The sequence below is a fragment of the Lissotriton helveticus genome, chromosome 5_1 (genome assembly GCF_964261635.1).
Source record: "Lissotriton helveticus chromosome 5_1, aLisHel1.1, whole genome shotgun sequence".
NCBI lineage: Eukaryota > Metazoa > Chordata > Amphibia > Caudata > Salamandridae > Lissotriton > Lissotriton helveticus.
This window is the reverse complement of record NC_136065.1, coordinates 1234191464-1234212845: the sequence shown is the minus strand read 5'-3', so window position 1 is coordinate 1234212845 and position 21382 is coordinate 1234191464. Positions and strand designations below refer to the sequence as shown.

General features: G+C 41.3%; 1 protein-coding gene across 7 annotated transcripts in view; it reads left to right on the top strand.

Moving 5' to 3' along the window:
- The first annotated feature begins 1750 nt into the window (after positions 1-1750).
- Positions 1751-21382, top strand: part of LOC144755244 (uncharacterized) — a 305633-nt gene continuing 286001 nt past the window's right edge. For all 7 annotated transcript variants that reach the window (XM_078643985.1, XM_078643983.1, XM_078643981.1 and 4 more), the window contains exon 1: positions 1751-1817. In XM_078643985.1, the coding sequence (XP_078500111.1) occupies positions 1757-1817 (61 nt within the window). In that variant the 5' untranslated portion in view covers positions 1751-1756. The remainder of the gene's footprint in view (positions 1818-21382) is intronic.

Sequence of the window (21382 nt, the reverse complement as noted above, 5' to 3'; positions counted from 1 at the left end):
TCTGTTTGATTTGACTTGTGTACAAAGGCTGGAAGCACAGTGCCAGGCGCAGATGTGCATTTATTCTTGTGATCTTTCATTGTGTTTGATTTGACTAGTGTACAAAGGCTGGAAGCACAGTGCCAGGCGCAGATGTGCATTTATTTTGTGATCTTTGTGTTTGATTTGACTAGTGTACAAAGGTTGGAAGCACAGTGCAGGCGCAGATGTGCATGTATTCTTGTGATCTTTCGTTGTGTTTGATTTGACTAGTGTACAAAGGCTGGAAGCACAGTGCAGGCGCAGATGTGCATTTATTCTTGTGATCTTTCGTTGTGTTTGATTTGACTAGTGTACAAAGGCTGGAAGCACAGTGCCAGGCGCAGATGTGCACTTATTTTGTGATCTTTGTGTTTGATTTGACTAGTGTACAAAGGCTGGAAGCACAGTGCAGGCGCAGATGTGCATTTATTTTGTGATCTTTGTGTTTGATTTGACCAGTGTACAAAGGCTGGAAGCACAGTGCAGGTGCAGATGTGCATTTATTCTTGTGATCTTTCGTTGTGTTTGATTTGACTAGTGTACAAAGGCTGGAATCACAGTGCAGGCACAGATGTGCATTTATTATTGTGATCTTTCGTTGTGTTTGATTTGACTAGTGTACAAAGGCTGGAAGCACAGTGCCAGGCGCAGATGTGCATTTATTCTTGTGATCTTTCGTTGTGTTTGATTTGACTAGTGTACAAAGGCTGGAAGCACAGTGCCAGGCGCAAATGTGCATTTATTCTTGTGATCTTTCATTGTGTTTGATTTGACTTGTGTACAAAGGCTGGAAGCACAGTGCAGGCGCAGATGTGCATTTATTTTGTGATCTTTGTGTTTGATTTTACTTGTGTACAAAGACTGGAAGCACAGTGCCAGGCGCAGATGTGCATTTATTTTGTGATCTTTGTGTTTTATTTTACTTGTGTACAAAGACTGGAAGCACAGTGCCAGGCGCAGATGTGCATTTATTTTGTGATCTTTGTGTTTGATTTTACTTGTGTACAAAGACTGGAAGCACAGTGCAGGCGCAGATATGTAGTTATGCTTGCTGTCCGCTCTGGTGCTTGATGTTGGTATGTACCAGGCCAAGATGTGTAGTTATTACTGCTCTGTGTCCAGGTGCCCGATGTTAGTATGTAAGTGTTGGATCACAGTGCCAGTCCCAGATGTATAGTTTCCTTGCGGTCTCTCGTGGTGCTTTGTGCTGTTATATAAATAGAAGTGGTTTCAGGTCCAAATGTGTTGTGGTGTTTATAGTGAAAAGCCATATGAATAGAAACATTTCTTCTCTCTGTCTAAGCGGGTCCACGTTTCTGTCTCACAGGGCGGTGACCCCAGAGGTAACTTGAATGGAAACATATGACACCTGAAACAGGGAGTAGAAGATACGTCAACCCGTGAGAACCACGAAAGGGCTCTCAGTAAAGAGGGGTGTGTGGATAATATAGCTCCCCGTCTATTCACCGCCTGACAGAATGGTAAATAGATACCACAGGAAACGTGTGCATTACTACATTACTGAAAAGGCTTTCATTCCCAGGTGCTAAACTGGTGAAGGGTTTACTCAATTACCTTATACCACAAAAGAAGACATTGAAAGGTTCATGGCCTGTGATTCAGACTAAAAATAGAATTGATTCTCTCCCCCCCCCGCCCCCACTCGCCTCCAAATGGGCATATAAAGTACGCTATTGCTCTTTCGCCTCAGATTGCACTTTGACTTGAGGTGAAAATGGAGCGAGCCTGTGTCCTTCTGTGTGTGCTTTTGTGTGCGGACCTCCTACACGGGGCAGGTACGTCTGGGCAGCCGATAGTATTTTTGTGTCTGTTCAATGAGGTCGATCTACAAAGCATGATTTTCGCATTAAAATGCACTGAGTAATGTACTACAGGCAAATTAATGAGGGGAGCGTTCAATATTATATCGATTTATGTTACTGAATATGCGCGATACCAAATCGCGATAACAAATCGCGTTACTGATATGCGCGATTTGTTTTACCCGTGATTGGCACCGCCCGATGCTTTATCTCTTGGGCTCACTGTCCATGTCTGCAGGATGCCTTTGTTGAATCAGCCCCAGCTCCAGGATTTGGGATCTGGGAGGGGCAGGAAGAAGCATGGGTGGACCAGAGTCTCCCAGGTGACTGAGAGCTGGTTCTTGGCATGCCGGATGGTCTTGTAAGGAATGAATGAGAGCTGCACATCATACCTACAGCTAGGTTCTGTCTGCTAGTTTTAAATGTGTACTTCTAAAGGTTTAAACCTATGGGCTTCAACTCTTCTGCTATCTGCACCTCACGATCCTTTCTCGCTGTGTCTCCCTCCGGACTTCACTCTGCTGTCCCACTCACCACACCCTCTACATCCTCCAATCTCACTCTCGTCTTTCCTCACCTCACACTTATCCACCTGTTTCTCTGCTGTGCCTTACCCTTACTCATTTTTACCTCATATTTCTCCTCCCACCTCAGCACCTCAACTCTTCTCACCCTCCTCTATTTCTGCTTTATCCTAGTTTCACTCTCTCTTGGCCTCACTATCCTCTCACTGTGAGTCAACCTACTCTCACTCCACTTCACCCTTCTTTGCATCTCACCCTTTTCCCTCTATGTCATTCTTCTCTCTCCATCTCACCCTTTTCCTTGCCCTTTTCTATCTTCGTTGTCCTCCTCTTCCTCTTGCTCACCCTCCTGTGTCTTACCGACTTGTCTTCTTCTCTCCCTATTACCATTCTTAATTTTCTCACCACCCATCCACCTGCCACAGACTCCTCCCTATCTCTCTGTTTCACATTCTACTCTCTTCACCTTACCATTCTATTCCACTTCACCCACTATTTTCCAACCCACCCTCTTCTGTCAGCTTCATCTTTATTGCTGCTGCCTATGGGGTAATGCTTTTGTGTATATAAAGGAATAAGGTGTGTGCATGTGCTTCTGTGGGTGCATGAGTGTGTGCAATTAGGCATGGCAGCTCTCTGTCACCGGATCTGTTCTTCACTGGTAGCTCTCCAAATTCTAAACTTTGGCAGCACTAAGGACTGGATAATGTAGTGCATACACATGAGCACACATGAGATGTGCAAAGGATTGGGGTTATGCATATTTTAACTAAATAATCGAGGTAACAATTGGCGAAGAGCATTATAAACTTGAGCAACAAAACCATACCAGGCATGAATTGAGGGCCTATTTCTACCACTATTACCACTATTTTCTACCACTATCTTACCACTGTGTCAAGAGTATATCTTCCAAGGTTGACTACTGGACTTGTAATTTGATGACTACTTTCTCAACCACATTTTGTAGTCAGCTTTTTGAGCGGAATGTATCTTAAGGGGAACAAAGTGGAAAGGGAAAGCTCATTTGAGTGCCTCAAAATTGAACTTTCTCCCATAAATAATGACTGCCATGTTTTCTCTTCATTCCCATTCCCCTGTCTCTCACTAGTCTCTCCCATTCCCACCACCCTCTCGTAAGCCATTATCCTCCCTGTCCATCAATCTCCCCTCTTTCTTCTTCTTCCACTTTGATCAAGTCTTTTCACAATTTTCTCTGACCCCTCCTCCACCACTTATCAATTGCTCATGACCTTCCTATGTGACCACCATCTTTTCTCACTACCCCCATCAGTGGCAGCTGGTGACATTTGAAAGTGGTGAGGCATAAATGTTTGCTATGACTTTTATGTAGTGAGCAACACAAGCAAGCTTAATGGAGAAACATGGGGTTCAGGCTGGGTTCTCCTCCAAAGAAAAAAATTGAAAAAGAGATTGGCAAATAGTGCATTTTAAAGCAAAATATTTTTTTGATAAAGCAAGGCTTCTTAAGTGGTGGGAACATATAGTCTTTAAATATTAAACATATTAAAAACGGCCCTATGTCTTACTGCATCAATATGATCATTAGTTACTGTAATATCCACAATATACAAAACAACAACTTCAGCCTTTTAAAGTATTTTCTTGTCCAGTGTCTTGCACTGCATGCAGCATCAACTTTGAAAGAAAATGCTCTACCTAGGATTTGCAAAGGACCCACAGCGGAGGATTTCAATAAGTCATATAGCAATATGTAAAGACAGGTCTTTAAGTGGGATGAGAAATGTGGGGGCTCTCCAACAGGGAACATGTAAAATAAATTTCTGTGATTCTCATAGTGTGCTAAACGACCAGTATTTTGATTTCCTCTGAGATGTAATTGCATCCAGATGTATAGCACAGCAACTGACCTACATCTATTACCTGTAAGGACGATTTGCTTTGTGAATGGTTGTTAGCTGTCTAAGATAAATGGGTAAACGAAACAATTGATGGACGGTATGTTGGACAATGCAAACATTCACCCCCAGTCACAAGGATCTGGGTTAAATCCATCATTCTTTTGCTCACCACACAACCCCACTTTAGACCCAGTCACATTCAAATCAGTCTTGACCCTGTTCCTTGTGGGAACAGTCCAGCTTGAACTGCCAAGTCATCTCCTCCCTGGACTGGAAAGAAGCATCCTGGGACCGGTTTCAGGGTATCACACTTCATCAGCCAGGCTAGCTGCAATCCAGTGGTGTAGTGAGCTTGGGACCCACTTCTGAGCATAACCTTACCACTTAGGGCGACATATGCAAAGAAACAATTGATGGACAGAATGTTGTACAATGAAAACATTCACCCTCAGTCACAGGGATCTGGGTTAAATCAATCATTCTTTTGCTCACCACCCCACCTCAGTTTAGACCCAGCCATCTGCAAATCAGTCTTGACCCTGTTCCTTGTGGGAACAGTCCAGCCCAAACTGCCAAGCCAGGTCCTCCCTGGACTGGAAACAAGCATCCTGGGATCAGTTTCAGGGCGTCACTCTTCATCATCCAGGCTAGCTTGAATCCAGTGGTGTAGTGAGCATGCAGCCCACGTCTGGGTATACCCGTCCCACTTAGGGTGACATATGCAAAAGAAACAATTGATGGACGGAATGTTAGGCAATGCAAACATTCACCCCCAATCACAAGGATCTTGGTTAAATCCATCATTCTTTTGCTCACCACACCACTCCAGTTTAGACCCAGCCATATACAAATCAGTCTTCACCCTGTTCCTTGTGGGAACAATCCAGCACGAACAGCCAAGCCAGGTCCACCCTGGACTGGAAACAAACATTTTAATATAAATGAGTAACAAGGATTTCTTATAAATAATTAACCTTAAAAATGTTTCAATTCTGAAATTTCTATTGTTGAGGCCCGTGGAAGAGGTTTTGGCCTATGGTTGTGTGCTCTTTATGTTAGATATATATGTCCTTGTTCTCTGCTCATCTTGTCCATCTGTACATCTTCAACCGCCTCTCTTTCCTATTCAGCACCCTCTTTTCACTCTACCCCGAATGCACTTCCTCGCATCTCATTCACTTCAACCCTTCCAAACATACACTGCACTCACTAAATTTAAGCAATATATTTTCTTTTGCTTTTGCCCTGTAAATATTTTTTCATCTGTGCATCTCCTTCACACACATTTTAACAGAATTGCAATTGCAACAGGAATACATGACCATTGTTCTGTGTACTCTGCAACAAGACCAACCTACTGACAGTCACTTGCTTTGGCTTCAGAATCAGCGTCAGAGCGTCTTAATCAAAGCCACTCATAAACACCTGACATGACTCAAAGTATGCACGGAAAACAAATACCCAAACACAGCATGATTAAATAGCTCTTGAGGAAGGCAAGATTAAATAAAACTTGAAAAAGAGAAGAAATAAATCACTGATATGCATTGGCTAAATGTTTTTTAACACTCATTGTTCATAAATCAATCCATGTTTTCGGCATTGATACTATTAAGGGAATCAAGATAGGGCTAGTTTTAATGTCATATAGCAAAGAGCCATCTACTGTAAGCATATATATCTCGCTTTGCTCTTGACTCAGATATTTGGATCAACTGCACAAGTAAACAAGAACCCCGGCCTGTTCGTCTTTTGGATCAATTTTGTGGGGGAACAAATGCAGCAGATCCACTTCTAACCAGGGCAGTGACTCGCAACCAGCGCCTGGGGTGTCACAGTAGGGGAGGTTTGCGTGGTGAGGGTCTCAGCACAATATACATAACAGAAAATTAGCATTCTAACACTTACCATTACAGAGAACAAGGCACCAAAAACACTTGCTTGCATACACTCCTACATGTGATCAATGTGAATTTAGTGAGTAATACCTGTGCTTAAACCAAAAGCTTAATGCATATTAAGAGATCAAAAAACGAAAATCAAACGGTGCATTAGTGAACAGGTGAGATGTCGAGTATTATCTGCGCAACCGGTCCGTGAACAAAGGTGAATACTAAATAGATGACGACGTGCGTTTGAATCTCGTGCTGTTAGAAAGGTTTTTAAAAAAAGTGTGCTAACATGCATAAACGTACAAGAAAATATTCACAATTAACAAGCGGGGCTTACCGCAATTCTCGGCTTTCGCCTAACCATAAATGAACCGGAAGTTAAGCTGATTTAACCCGGATGTACTAGGCGGCCATATATGCAGTCGCTAAGACACCTAACTGTGCGTGAGGCATAAAAATAAACAATGGTGTGTAATGAACGGGTACATGCAGTGTTCTTGAGTTAATGGTGTGAAAGACTGTATCCAAAATAACGACCTGCAAGTCAAAATATTAAATTAGATCAATAAAGTTATACGAACGAACATAATACATGTAGCTTTCAAAGTATACAATAGCAATTTCAAACATCGTGAATTTAATTTCAAAGATGCAAAGAATGGTGCTACAAGTCAAAAAGGGAGAAGAGAAATCAAAACATGTTGGATGACATGAAATTAAATAACATAACATTTTATCAAAACGGCGCCACAGTACGGACAAAGGAAAGGAATTCTTATAGATAACAGTTGTATTCCATACGGTCATTAAGACAATGTTCAAGTTCAAGTTCAAGTTCGGAAATTGTATAGCGCGCTACTCACCCAGAGGGTCTCAAGGCGCTTGAGGGAGGGGGGGTGCTTTACTTATCGAATATCCAAGTTTTAAGTTGCTTTCTGAAGGAGAGGTGATTCTCTGTAAGGCGGAGGTGGGTGGGGAGAGAGTTCCAAGTTTTGGCCGCTAACTAGGAGAAGGATCTTCCCCCCATGGTGGATCTATGGATGCGCGGGATTGCGGCGAGGGCTTGATTGGATGATCGTAATTGGCGGGTGGGGGTGTAAAAGGACAGGCGCGTGTTGAGGCATTCGGGTCCTAGGTCGTAGAGGGCTTTGTGTGCGTGGGTGAGGAGACGGAACGTTATTCTCTTGTTGACGGGGAGCCAGTGGAGGTCTTTCAGGTGGCCGGAAATGTGAGCTTGGCGGGGGATGTCCAGTATGAGTCTGGCTGAAGCGTTTTGGATGCGTTGGAGTTTTTTCTGTAGTTTGGCTGTGGTTCCGGCGTAAAGGGTGTTTCCGTAATCCAGTCTGCTTGTGACCAGTGCGTGGGTGACAGTTTTTCTTGTTTCGATGGGGATCCAACGGAAGATTTTTTTGAGCATGCGTAGGATGTTGAAGCATGATGACGAGACGGCGTTGACCTGTCTGGTCATCGAGAGGGAGGAGTCCAGGATGAAGCCTAGGTTATGTGCGTGGTCCGTTGGTTTGGGTGCGATGCCCAGGGCTGGGGGCCACCAGGAGTCGTCCCAGGCGGAGGGGGAACAGCCTAAGATGAGGACTTCCGTTTTGTCCGAGTTCAGTTTTAAACAGCTGTTTTTCATCCGCTCGGCTACATCTTTCATTCCTTCGTGTAAGTTGCTTTTGGCGGTGTTTGTGTCTTTGGTGAGGGAGAGGACCAGCTGGGTATCGTCTGCGTAGGAGATGATGTTGAGGTGGTTGTGTTGGCGCGCGATGGATGCGAGGGGACTCATGTATACGTTGAAGAGGGTGGGACTGAGTGATGATCCTTGCGGGACGCCGCAGATGACTTTGGTGGCCTCTGATCTAAAAGGGGGGAGTCGGACTCTCTGGGTTCTAATGTGGTTTCATACTTGACAGTAATGAAATCCAATAGTTCTCTCTTTGTAATAGAGAATTGTGATTATCCTTTCCTTCCATTTTCGCAACATTTTCAAGAACACAAAATCTTATTTGGCTAACGTTGTGGCCGGCTTCAATGAAATGTTGAGCCACTGCTGATTTGATTTGTTTAGTTCGAATATTGGATTTGTGCTCATTGAGTCTAATTTTGATTTTTCTTTCAGTCTGCCCTACGTATATTTTGCCACAAGGGCATTTCAACATATACACTAAATTGGATATATCACAGGTTGCTGTTGCTCTGATTTTAATTTTGTGACCCTTGATAGGGTGGTCGATGGTTGTTCCTTTTATCTCGCTGTTGCAATGGTTGCAATTCCAGCAAGGTGAGGTTCCTTTGAATTGTATGGTAGCTTGGTCATGTTCCGAATGTTTTATTAGTTCTCCAATGTTTTTTGCTCTTGTGTATGCAAAGATGGGTTCTGTATCAAAGATATGGTTGAAATCCTGCTCTGCGGATTTGCCAATGCTTTTTGATGATGCTCCTGAAAGCTTTACTCATGGTAGAATACTTCGATACAATGGTTGTGGCATCCTTAGTTCTTTTCTGGCAGGTAGATAACAGTTCAGTTTGTGTCTTGTTTGCACAACGTTGCTGTGCTTGCTCGAGAATATGATTGGGGTAACCACGTTTCTGAAATCTTGTTATCATATCACTTTGTTGTGAATCCGATGTTTTAGGATCAGAGACTATGCGCTTCTCTCTTATCAATTGACTGTATGGCAAATGTTGTTTGAGTGGTTGTGGATGGAAACTGGAGTAATGTAATGTGTTGTTTCTGTCGGTTGCTTTCCTATGTAAATCAGTTTGGAATCCTGTGGAAGTTTAGACGATTTTTACGTCCAGAAAAAAGTTACTGATTCAGTTTGAATTTCATAGGTGAATTGAATACGTGAATCTATGTTGTTCAATTTGCTTAGTTCCTGATCAAGTCTCTGCTTTGGTCCTTGCCATAATAAAAAAATATCATCAATAAATCTCACAAAGATTTTGAGATGATTGATCCATGGGTGTACTGTCAGTACATGATCCTCTTCAAATCTACTCATGAAAATGTTTGCATAAGCTGGAGCTGCGCAGTTTCCCATGGATGTTCCGTTTTTTTGTTGGTACCATTCATCATTCCTTTTAAAGTAGCTGTGCAACAAAGTGAATTGCATGAGCTCCATTATAAATATTTTAAACTCTTCCTGGAGTTCAGTCCTGATCAAATTGTACTCAATGGCTTCAATCCCCATTCGGTGTGGGATAGAGGTATACAATGAATTGACATCCACTGTGCATAGAGGTGTACTGTCATAGTCATCCAGAGAAATGTTGTTGAGTTTTTGAAGAAAATCTGTTGTGTCCTTAATATAGGTTTTCGTGGACATGACTGTTGGCTGCAGATATTTATCTAAGAACTTTCCCACAGGTTCATGTATATTACCACGTGTTGAGACGATCGGTCTGCAAGGTCGTTATTTTGAATACACTCTTTCACACCATTAACTCAAGAACACTGCATGTACCCGTTCATTACACACCATTGTTAATTTTTATGCCTCACGCACAGTTAGGCGTCTTAGCGACCGCATATATGTCCGTCTAGTACATCCGGGTTAAATCAGCTTAACTTCCGGTTCATTTATGGTTAGGCGAAACGCCGAGAATTGCGGTCAGCCCCGCTTGTTAATTGTGAATCTTTTCTTGTACGTTTATGCATGTTAGCACACTTTTTTTAAAAACCTTTTTAACAGCACGAGATTCAAACGCACATCGTCATCTATTTAGTATTCACCTTTGTTCACGGACCGGTCGCGCAGATAATACTCGACATCTTACCTGCTCAAAAATGCACCGTTTGATTTTCGTTTTTTGATCTCTTAATATGCGTTAAGCTTTCGGTTTAAGCACAGGTATTACTCACTAAATTCACATTGTTTGGGACCATGGTTCATAGCCGGTGTTTTAACTTCACGCACTTTTAAGTTCTTATTGCTGTTTCCTCAATTTTTGAGCGCGAAAACAGACACTTCGTTTTCCTTTAGAAATATCCCCGGATGAAGGCATACTTTATGCCGAAATGCATTGGGAATTGCAAAGTGGATATTGAAACATGAATGAACTATCCTATGTACTTAAAGAAGTCTTGTGAAAAAATAACGAGATTCTGAATTAAAACAAAAGACTATCAATTCACACAAGTGTTTCCATCCTTCATTTTAAACGGATAAACCTTCCATTCGAAGGTAGCCAACAGAGCCTGGGGGACATATCCCACGCGGATGGGAATGCAACCTATTTTGATTTACTACATTACACTCCCAGTCAGAGAGTGATACCCCGGAGCACCGAACAACATATTAAGTATTGATTAACACGTGTAGTGCGCCCAACCAACACCTTTTTGCACGTCTAGTTCTCCTGACACGGATCGGGCAGCATACCCAGCGTACTTTCATCATGCAATAAGAAGAAATATTTGACATGACAGATATTAGAGCAGAAACTTTTGCTTATGGAAACGATGAAGCATCGAGAATATATGCACTCATTAATGAGGATGTTACTGAAGTCGCCACAAATCGAACAAAGGAACAAAATATTAGACAATTGATCTACCTTTCAAAAAAAGAAATTAATCAACGCTTGCATGCGAGTACTATGGTTAAATACCACAAGGCACAAAGAATCCCGAGAGGTCTAAGGATACCGTTGAAACCGTCACTATGTAAAAATGTACAGAAGTTCAAAGATAGGTTGTTTGCTATCTTAAACAAATGCTCATTAGACCTAATACTCTTGATTATCGAGGAATTGTCAAACATTTTAGACGACCTAACTAAAGAGATAACAAAGGTAAAGACCGAGCTTGAAAATAGTTTTTCTCCAGAGGAATTAACTAAGATTCTAGACGACATCAACATACAACTTTCCAAACACACCGCGGAGGTCAGTGAACACAAAATACGCAAACTAAGAAGAGATACCATCGATTAAAAGATGGGGGAGGTGTATACATGGGCAGACATTTATGCAAAATGTCGGCAAAACAAACCACATACAGCAAACACGGATACTTCTTCTTCTGAAAGGGATTTAAGCAATAAACAAGGAAGAAGTGGACGATTTCCTCCACAGAGACCATTGCATAATATTCCTTCAACCAATACAAATGTAGCCACAGCTTCCACATCAAGCGAGCCTTCTTTAGAGGTAGGCCACGAAGTACAAGAAGACCCAGGAGGAGTCAAAGAAAAAACAAAAGAACCCCCCCAAACGCGTACAGTAACAGCCAAGAAGGACAAACCCAAGATGGTAAAATAGAGGACAATCTTGTCATCAATATCTCGGATTACAAACTAACTCAAACACAGATAACAACTTTGCAAAAAGGCACATCATTTATCCCCACAGCCAACACCAACAAACTCGAGCTCGACGTCTCATTTTTTAAACTCATGAGAAAACTTCGTCTTAGACATTTTTTTGAGAACGTGGTGGAAAAGTCTATCAGAAAAGAAGATGATCAACTCAAAGGATTACGTACAACCAGTACATACATGGCACCGGTTTCTCACAAAAGTCTAGACATGTTTGAAATTTTGGTAAAAAACGACATCTCTAAACTGAATTGCACCAAACCAACTAAACACAAAAATTACACGATCAAAGAAATGGGTACCCTGAAGGCTATATCGCGCAACAAACATATAACATGTGTCAAGGTGGATAAGGGTGGCGCCATCGTTATTTTAAACACTACTTACTACAACTCACAGGCATCCCTACACCTCTCGGACCAAGAAACCTACATGAAGCAAGAGAATAATCCTACTAATCATTTCACGGAAATACTTGGGATCATTTTACAAAACGCTCTAGACAATGGCATCATCAACGAGAAAACCAAAAAGTACCTGACACAACTGCATCCCAAAAGCCCCAAGTTTTTTATGGTTCCCAAAATACATAAAAATCTAAAAGCACCACCTTGCAGACCAATCGTCTCAACACGTGGTATTATACATGAACCTGTGGGAAAGTTCTTAGATAAATATCTGCAGCCAACAGTCATGTCCACGAAAACCTATATTAAGGACACAACAGATTTTCTTGAAAAACTCAACAACATTTCTCTGGATGACTATGACAGTACACTTCTATGCACAGTGGATGTCAATTCATTGTATACCTCTATCCCACACCAAATGGGGATTGAAGCCATTAAGTACCATTTAATCAGGACTGAACTCCAGGAAGAGTTTAAAATATTTTTAATGGAGCTCATGGAATTCACGCTGTTGCACAGCTACTTTAAATGGAACGATGAATGGTACCAACAAAAAACCGGAACATCCATGGGAAACTGCGCAGCTCCAGCTTAGGCGAACATTTTCATGAGTAGATTTGAAGAGGATCATGTACTGACAGTACACCCATGGATCAATCATCTCAAAATGTTTGTGAGGTTTATTGATGATATTTTTTTATTATGGCAAGGACCAAAGCAGATACTTGATCAGGAACTAAGCAAATTGAACAACATAGATTAACGTATTCAATTCACCTATGAAATTCAAACTGAATCAATAACTTTTTTGGACGTAAAAATCGTCTAAACTTCCACAGGATTCTAAACTGATTTACATAGGAAAGCAACCGACAGAAACAACACATTACATTACTCCAGTTTCCATCCACAACCACTCAAACAACATTTGCCATACAGTCAATTGATAAGAGCGAAGCGCGTAGTCTCTGATCCTAAAACATCGGATTCACAACAAAGTGATATGATAACAAGATTTCAGAAACGTAGTTACCCCAATCATATTCTCGAGCAAGCACAGCAACGTTGTGCAAACAAGACACGAACTGAACTGTTATCTACCTGCCAGAAAAGAACTAAGGATGCCACAACCATTGTATCCAAGTATTCTACCATGAGTAAAGCTTTCAAGAGCATCATCAAAAAGCATTGGCAAATCCTTAGTGCAGAGCAGGATTTCAAACATATCTTCGATACAGAACACATCTTTGCATACACAAGAGCAAAAAACATTGGAGAACTAATAAAACATTCTGAACATGACCAAGCTACCATACAATTCAAAGGAACCTCACCTTGCTGGAATTGCAACCATTGCAACAGCGTGATAAAAGGAACGACCATCGACCACCCTATGAAGGGTCACAAAATTAAAATCAGAGCAACAGCAACCTGTGATACATCCAATTTAGTGTATATGTTGAAATGCCCTTGTGGCAAAATATACGTAGGACAGACTGAAAGAAAAATCAAAATTAGACTCAATGAGCACAAATCCAATATTAGAACTAAACAAATCAAATCAGCAGTGGCTCAACATTTCATTGAAGCCGGCCATAACGTTAGCCGAATAAGATTTTGTGTTCTTGAAAATGTTGCAAAAATGGAAGCAAAGGATAATCACAATTCTCTATTACAAAGATTTCATTACTGTCAAGTATGAAACCACATGGTCTTAATGACCGTACGGAATACAACTGTTATCTATAAGAATTCCTTTCCTTTGTCCGTACTGTGGCGCCGTTTTAATTCAATTTTATGTTATTTAATTTCATGTCATCCAACATGTTTTGATTTCTCTTCTCCCGTTTTTGACTTGTAGCAACATTCTTTGCATCTTTGAAATGAAATTCATGATGTTTGAAATTGCTATTGTATACTTTGAAAGCTACATGTATTATGTTCGTTCGTATAACTTTATTGATCTAATTTAATATTTTGACTTGCAGGTCGTTATTTTGGATACACACTTTCACACCATTAACTCAAGAACACTGCATTTACCCGTTCATTACACACCATTGTTTATTTTTATGCCTCACGCACAGTTAGGCGTCTTAGCGACCGCATATATGGCCGCCTAGTACATCCGGGTTAAATCAGCTTAACTTCCGGTTCATTTATGGTTAGGCGAAACGCCGAGAATTGCGGTAAGCCCCGCTTGTTAATTGTGAATCTTTTCTTGTACGTTTATGCATGTTAGCACACTTTTAAAAAAAAAAACCTTTCTAACAGCACGAGATTCAAACGCACGTCGTCATCTATTTAGTATTCACCTTTGTTCACGGACCGGTTGCGCAGATAATACTCGACATCTCACCTGTTCACTAATGCACCGTTTGATTTTCGTTTTTTGATCTCTTAATATGCGTTATGCTTTCGGTTTAAGCACAGGTATTACTCACTAAATTCACATTCTTTGGGACCATGGTTCATAGCCGGTGTTTTAACTTCACACACTTTTACGTTCTTATTGCTGTTTCCTCAATTTTTGAGTGCGAAAACAGACACTTCGTTTTCCTTTAGAAATATCCCCGGATGAAGGCATACTTTATGCCGAAATGCATTGGGAATTGCAAAGTGGATATTGAAACATGAATGAACTATCTCATGTACTTAAAGAAATCTTGTGAAAAAATAACGAGATTCTGAACTAAAACAAAAGACTATCAATTCACACAAGTGTTTCCATCCTCATTTTAAACGGATAAACCTTCCATTCGAAGGCAGCCAACGGAGCCTGGGGAACATATCCCACGCGGATGGGAATGCAACCTATTTTGATTTACTACATTACACTCCCAGTCAGATAGTGATACCCCGGAGCACCGAACAATGTATTAAGTTTTGATTAACACGTGTAGTGCGCCCAACCAACACCTTTTTGCACCTATAGTGGATACTGACATAGACTACAATGGCAAAGAATGGCTTTAGAACAGTAAGACCTGTGTCGTACATCACAATTCAAAAAGTACATCAATTTGTTTGGAGATACAATCATATCTCTAAATAAATAGATATATTTAATATTTGTACAGGAATGTGAAGGAATTTCAGGGGGGCAGCCCAGAGCCCTAATGGAGAATCCTACCCCGATGCCCATCCTTCACAAGCGTCATCCCCCCCTCACCCTTCTATTTTCCTGTCCCTCTGCTCTCCTCTTAGTGCCCCAAGCTCAGTACATGGTTAGCCATCCCCCTACTTGCATCACTCATTTTGCTCATCGATACCCTGCTCCTTCAATGCTACTTCCACAGACACCTTTTTCATCCTCCGTTATCTGCCTCACACCATATTCTTCACTTTCTCTGCTGCATGATGCTCATTAACCCCTACTTCTCACTAATCAACCCGCTCTGTCATATTTCATCTTTTCCTTTAATATTTTCTATACTTTTGTTTCATCTAGCCGTTTCCTTACCATTCTTTTGTCTTATCCTTCCTTTTTTTCTCATCTTTTCTATCCTCACAATCAACTCTATTTAGCCCCATCTCTGTACTGCATCACCGTTTCCACTTTTCAATATTGTCTTTAATTGTGTTTGCTACCCATTTGAACCAAAGTTCAGAAGGTGGCCGTGGGTTTATCAGGACTTCCTCTGATGTAAGGACACCACCGCTTCCACAGCTGCGAGTAAATCTTTAGCTAATATCCTTAGTTCCTTTGAACTCTACCTTTCAAAATGCCCTAAAATATCACATTTATTTGTGGCTTAAATAAGTGAGTTGTTTATCCATAGCAGGGACACCTAACAGTACAGAATTTTCATATTGGTTGTGTGACATCAACGTTTTTTTCTTATAGTGTTTGCTGCCTATAAGATAGATTATTATTTGGGATGGGTGACTGTCCACATCAATGAATAATAACACTTCTTGTCAGGGTGAGCCCTCAAAGTCACTACATCAACTTGAGCTCAACCCCCTGTTAGCTATGGTATGGAGCAGAAAGGCTTAACTTAGGGAAATGAGTAAAGTGTATATGCAGTACCAAAACAGTAATAAAGTAAAAAAAAACAAGTAATAGAAATCCCAAATTAAATTACAAAAATAGAGTCAAATTTAATTTAAAAAAAGACACCAAAAAGGTCGAAAATCTAATACGCAGGACCATAGATATGACTTTTTCAGTATTTAAATGCACCAAGCACAAATGATGGTCAAGGGTCACAATAGACTGGGACCTGGACACGATTTGAGGCCGACTGAGGTGGAGCTTGGGTTGGATGTATCAAGTGGATTGGTCCTGTGGAAAGTTTGGAAGTCAAAAAGCTCAAATACATTTCTGAGTCACAGTTCAGAGAGGGACTTTGTCACTTTTTTGGAAGAAACATGCTTTCCATGTGGGCATCTCTGAAACTACAGCTGCTGTCATTGAACTGAATCCTGGATACCTAAAGCAGATTGACCGCATTGCCTCTCAAAAACATTTCAGCAAGAATTCTCACACGTTTGTATGTCCCATCTCAGAATGGGAGCTGGTTGTTTTTCCTGAGGTGCTTCAATCTCTGAAATAGATTAAGTATCTTGTATCCCTGTAGCCACAGAGAAGTCAGACACCTGCCCTTTGAAGTTCACTTCTTTTTCATCAGTAAAAAAGGGAGCAGCTCTAGTCAGTCAGTGTCCTCTAAGTTCATAGGCAGCATTTTCAGTCCTCTTCTGATCTACTACAGATCAATACAGTGGTCTGAGGAGGGTGCCTTGGAGGTGCAAAGTTTATTACTGGCTCTAGCTAGGGGTTGGAGGCAATTCCTGGGTGAGGGAAAAGGTGCCAGGTCATGGCCTATCTACTTTTTTCAGTAGTTCTTGTTTTCTGTAGTGCAAACAGGCCTGAAATAGCGTCAAGGCAATTTCAAGATGGTCAAAGTCTTCAGCTCATCAAGCTTGGACACTAAAAGTCAAGGTTGTAGGCAAGTATGCTATGGAAAAGACTAGGGTCATCCATATCTAACATTAATATCCAGTTTGAGGCAGGCCCTGGACCCACAACACAAAATAAGATAGAGGTCTGGTAAGACAAATAATGGTCTTTCAGCAATCAGATAGAGGACACACAATAATTATCATCTGATCTTCTTTGATCTTTTCAAAGGCGCGACATGTTTGTATGTGCCTCAGACACGCCTCACAGGCAGGATTTGACACTGTGTGCCAACATAAGAAACAGTAGCCTTTGCCCTGAATGTCCAGCTGAACTCATAGGAGTCATAACAGCAGATTCAGGTGAATATGTCTTCCAAAATGGTCCATTGTGTGGCCCCTGGAAGGAATTTCACACCTCTTTAAAGGCTGAGTACCAACTGGGTAGCTGGGAATTAGCCTCCAAGAGCCTCAGACAGAGTAAAGATATATTTTTTAAAGTTACTATCTTTATTACTTGTTACAATTCCATCTTTATGGTACATTGGATTTTAATAACTATTAAAATATGGATTTAATTATTTTCCTTGCTGATCCCAAACACAAGATAACAGTGTTAATATGTTTACCTCTGCTCTAGTTTTCTGTACAGGACAGCCAAGCTTGCTGCAGTGAAAATAGCTTTTGGGGCTTTGTCACTATAGGAACATGGTGACATTAATTTCCATGTGCCCCATTTCAAAATACCATGCACCCTACCGTGTGGGCTACAACAAGTCCTACTTATGGGTGACATTTTCATATTTAAAAGGGATGTCTTTGCCTGTTACAAAAGGGTATATTAACATGTTGCATGGCAGGTTTTACAATGCAGCAGTGAGGTTACAATGGTTGGCCTGAAGCCACGTTTTGCATGCCCCCTTTGTGGATCACACAATGGGTTCTGCAGTCCACAAGTGACATTTAACTCCCAATCCTAACGGCATTTTCGGCAGCAGGGGTAAAGTGACCAGAGTTCCAAACCCAGCATAATAGTTTCCAGAAAAAGGTACCAGATCTAAGGTTGACCAAGCAGAAAGGTAGATTTTCTATAATGTCATTTTTTTCAGAAATGGAAGGCTGATTAGCAAGGTTGACCTTGTGACGCCACATATTGTTGGAAGATCTCCACATCAAGTGCATTAGCTAAGTACATCATCTTAGCAGTTTCGGACCTGAGGAGTAACAGCCACAATATATAATCAAGGTCACTGGATTTATGCAATTGGGGCGGACCAAATTATGCAGCAGGCCTAACTAAATTATGCAGCATAATGTGGAATAGTACTACTTTATTATGTTGTCTCTTTTTACATATATTAACACTGTCTAGAACAAAACTTAATCTCATTAGAGCAGTTTAAAATGCTACTACAGTAATAAGCACCTGTAACGTAACCAGTAAACATTTGTAAAGGTCCGTTCACTATGCAGCAACACACAAGCGTTTGTACTAACTTTTGATCCATTTACAATGGCTTTTTGTTAAGATCTGCAAATTATGCAACCAATGATGGCATTCCCTCCATCTACCCTCTTGACAAATCCATAATTATGCATAAAACGCGGCATCTGCAGCATTGCATAATTATAGTGGCCCCGACTATAATCCATTTCGGCCGATTCATGCGACAAAATGAGAGACTTTGTTGGGAAAGATAAATGCAGAGCCACAGATGCCTGACAGTGTGGTGTCTTTTTTTTAAAAGTTTCTGCTAATTATATTAGCAAGGTTCACCTTCTGCATGCACCTCAGGACATTGATAGTAGGCAGGACAGTGGCAGGACATGTTGCCAGTGCTGCCATGGAATCGTTGCCCTGGCTTTCCTTTGTGTTCTAGGAACATTCACTGCTCCTTCTCATTCTGTGTTTGTGTTGTATTTGTGAATTTTGACAAGTCTAAACTTTGCCATATTCAATGTGTTTTGCTTAAAATAGCGCTACAAGTAGAGCCGGTGGAATGTGTGATTCTGCGGCTAAAGCGTACTCCTCAAAATTATGGATTTGTCAATTAATCCACTTTCTGCTGCATAATTCGCGAGATTTTTGCACTCAAAACAAAATGTTGCTTCCAGCTCAAACAGATCAAAAGTTACGGAAAAACAATTACGCAGCAAAATGTGTTGCTGCAAATGTTCACTGATCACTTTTCAGTTGCCTTCTACTGTATTTCGATGTTAAAGTGTTAATAAGTAGGTGTAAACTTTTCCAAGAGAAAAATGACACGTAAAAATAAATTAAATACTACTATCACAAAATGTGCTTCATTACGCTGAGTAATTTTTCTTTCTATGCCACATAATTTAGTCAACCATGCCTCATAATTTGGTTTTCCCCAATCGCATAATTCTAGTGGCCCTGGCCATAATGTAGGAATAGCAGTCATCTACCATGTCCTCTCCCCTGTCCTCAGCCACTTAAAGTAGCCTAAGGCTTTGGCATTATGAATATAAGTTGCAAAATTACACTTTAATTGCTAGTCTTCAGGCTTGTGTGATTTTTTTCATTAAGAAAAAGAACAGAAGATGTTTTAGGTCTCGCTGAGTCAGCGCGCATGCGCTGCTCGGAGAGACATTTAGGGGCTTTGAGAAGTGCTCCCAAAGCAGCGATCAGCTTGCCAGTGTCAGTGACGCCACCTCAGGAGTCCAGGTTTCTTCCGTCTTGTAGTTGACTAGTCCCAATACCTCCAAGGACCAACAAATGTGACAAGGATTGCAACACTTGGCACAATCTGCTGACCCCTAAAGGGACAGGGAAGTGGGGGACGGAAAGGGTAGTGGATGGGGGTAAGGAAAGCGAAAGAGAGAAACAAACAACACTGGATCTCTTCCTTGAGATGACAGTCTCTCTCCTTGAAGCACTCTGGACTTTCTCTTTACTGCCGTGATTCATAGGTTGCAGTACTGCGTTGTAAGATTAACATCAATCACCACCAATTCCTTATCGTTCTGCAGCTTTAACAATACATACAGTAAGAAGTAACCTTATACATACCAACTATTAGAAAGCCCATTCCTGTACTTCTTGTGCAAGTCTATGGGACATCATTAAGCATACACTGAGCTGCTTAGAAATTGTAGCACCTTTTAAAACATAAATACACTGAGTAAATATTTGCCTTATACTGCTATTCCAACGAATTGAAAGAACTGGTTAGTTGAACTGCAAATCACACTTAGCATGCAACCGTTTTGTCTTACCTTACACTGTTACGTGTGCATCTGTAAGTAAATGGGGTTCTGTGGAAATAAATAAAAGAAAGAATACAGGCCCCTAATAACTACTGCAATGAACCAGTAACTTTGGTAACAACTTTACAATCAGTTTTTGCAGTTTGAATCACTGCGTTACCATAAGAAGAGTTGGCAGTTTCTGTCACCACTGTTAAATGACATCCAAATGCAAGTCTAAAAGATACGAGTTTAAACATTTACAATGTTCATAAAAGAAAAGATCCGACGTTCACTGCTAGCCAAGGTTCGTTTTTCCGATTACAGTATTGTTTTTGCCAAGGTTCGTTTTGCTTTGGCCAAGGTTTTATTCCTGATTACTAACAACAGAAAAGTCTTACTTTATCCTGGGATTTGCCGGAAGACCAAGTCCTGGGACCGGAAGGGTTTAGCAGGTTCCACTGAAAATGAGCTCCGACTCGAAAACCGGAAGTCTCTGGATCTGTCTCCGACGGAGCTTGGAAACTGCCAGGGCACTTCGAGTGTCGAGGAATCCTTCAGCTACTGGGTTGCTCCGAGGGATGGAGCAGGCAAGTCGCTGCTGCGATCTGAAGAGCGGGCGGGGCCGGGTACTGGGAACAAGGTCCTGGAGGCTCCTGAAGCGACGCATAGGCTGTGAAGCGAAGCGTCTTTCCGAGGAACCGGCAAGCCTTTTATAGGCTTTTTCACACGTGTGAGGGAACGTCGGTTGAGCGCACCTGCTCAACGTGCTTCCCTCATGAATATTCATAACCTCCTACCGGTCTTATGGAAAGAAACATTGCGCTATACAAATATGATTCTCTATCCCAACATTAAAGGTAGAAGTACAATAAACAAGCATTGCTACCTCCAAACACAACTTCTGCATTAACATGGTCCTGTCCTAGAAACGATGACCCATGCTTAAGTTTTCTTGACAGTTTCCCCCCCCAAAGGCCTTCTCAGGGGTCGTGGTTTACTGGGATTCAAAGCGTGAAAAGAGCTAATCAGCCGGGGGGCGTGAACATTGCTCTCAGGTTCCCAGGATCGTTCTGCACTATCATAGCCTTTCCAATCAATTAGATAGTACAAACGCCCCCTAAGTCTCTTTGAGTCTAGTATTTTCCTGACCTCGTACTCAATGTGATCTCCTATAACAAGTGGAGGGGGAGGAGCATCAGGATGGGTGTTAGGTTGTACAGGTTTTATCAGGGACACATGGAATACTGGATGAATTTTATAGTCCTGAGGAAGGATCAATTTTACAGAGACTGAATTTATTATTTTTTCTATGGAAAATGGACCAATGAATCTAGGTTTTAATTTTTTAGGTCCCTCAACTTGTATATTCTTGGTTGATAACCAAACCTGATCT